Source organism: Mizuhopecten yessoensis, unplaced genomic scaffold (assembly GCF_002113885.1).
Source record: "Mizuhopecten yessoensis strain PY_sf001 unplaced genomic scaffold, ASM211388v2 scaffold1511, whole genome shotgun sequence".
Lineage (NCBI taxonomy): Eukaryota > Metazoa > Mollusca > Bivalvia > Pectinida > Pectinidae > Mizuhopecten > Mizuhopecten yessoensis.
In genome coordinates, this window is record NW_018404083.1 from 117,916 (window position 1) to 119,134 (window position 1,219).

General features: G+C 36.8%; 1 protein-coding gene across 1 annotated transcript in view; it reads left to right on the top strand.

The window, feature by feature from the left end:
• The first annotated feature begins 646 nt into the window (after positions 1-646).
• LOC110463395 (apolipoprotein D-like) overlaps positions 647-1,219 on the top strand; it is a 4,068-nt gene continuing 3,495 nt past the window's right edge. The window contains exon 1 of the mRNA XM_021517958.1: positions 647-845. Within this exon, the coding sequence (XP_021373633.1) occupies positions 732-845 (114 nt within the window). The 5' untranslated portion in view covers positions 647-731. The remainder of the gene's footprint in view (positions 846-1,219) is intronic.

Sequence of the window (1,219 nt, forward strand, 5' to 3'; positions counted from 1 at the left end):
ATATCAGTCTAGCCCCACTGGATTCTATACTCAAAACACTATTGTTGATTATATTTTACGCATTTTTATGAGTTCTCATAAAGTTCCCGAAGGTACGGTTTTCTTTTCAGAAATGATATTTTAAAGCTGCAGTCATGCCGGAAAACAGTTTCCAGCGCTTAGTTATAGTTTTTGTATTAGTTCGGGGATCCTTAATAGGAAAACCTGTTTAAGTGTCGGGTGAAAATAGACCTGCTTTATCCCAATATATGTCGTAAGAAACGAGTTATGTGGGGGTTTCCTCTGTGTCTTCTTCATAGGGGACTTTTAAGAGACCAAGATTGATGCACCTATTGCATTGCTTCGGATTTTTACCTTTTTTTCTCCCTCTCTTGTCCACTTTTTTAATTTACTGCGGTGTTTCTTAAAGGAACTGTCTTTATGTGACCTTAGCTCTTTCGAGGATGTTTGACCTCAACCAAACAAACTCAATACAAACTCCTTTGACCCTATTCCAGTAATGGGCTGAACATATCCTCAGCTTGTCAACAGTCACAACTCTGGAATTTACTCGACCCTTATCAGGAAAGGAATGTTTCATAACTTTGCTTATGTAAGCTGTAACAGAGATTCACGCTTCAAAACACGTGTGGCTCGACTAGTCCCCTGATTATATAAAGACTCGCTGCTTTTAGTAAAATTGGATATATTCTTTCTACAGCTGAAATAGAACACACCACGTATATACCACCATGCTCGGACAAGGTTTAATTCTAGCGGTCGTTGTCGCTTTCACGTCTGCCCAGACCTTCAGTTTCGGACATTGTCCAACATCAACTACTCAGCAAAGCTTCGATTTAAACAGGGTAAGTCATTATTCATGTAACTGTGATATATACTAGGAAATCATGCAAAAAAAAAAAATGTATAACGTTCTTTTTATGAATTCATATTTTTACTTTCGAATGTTAATGGTGTGGTTCTGATATAAAACTGCTAATAGATGTACATATAGAAGGGATTTGAGGAAAATATGAAATCAAAATGAGTAGGTGAATGCGTAATAAAATGAAGCACGGTAACGAAAATGAGAGGAAAATAACATCTAATGGAAATGTAAATATATATTTAGATTATTGAAATATCAAAACGAGGATAGCAAACTATAATTAATGTTTTTTTGGGGTTTTTTTGTTTGTTTGTTTGTTTTTTGTTGGGGGGGGGGGGGGGGGGGGGGGAG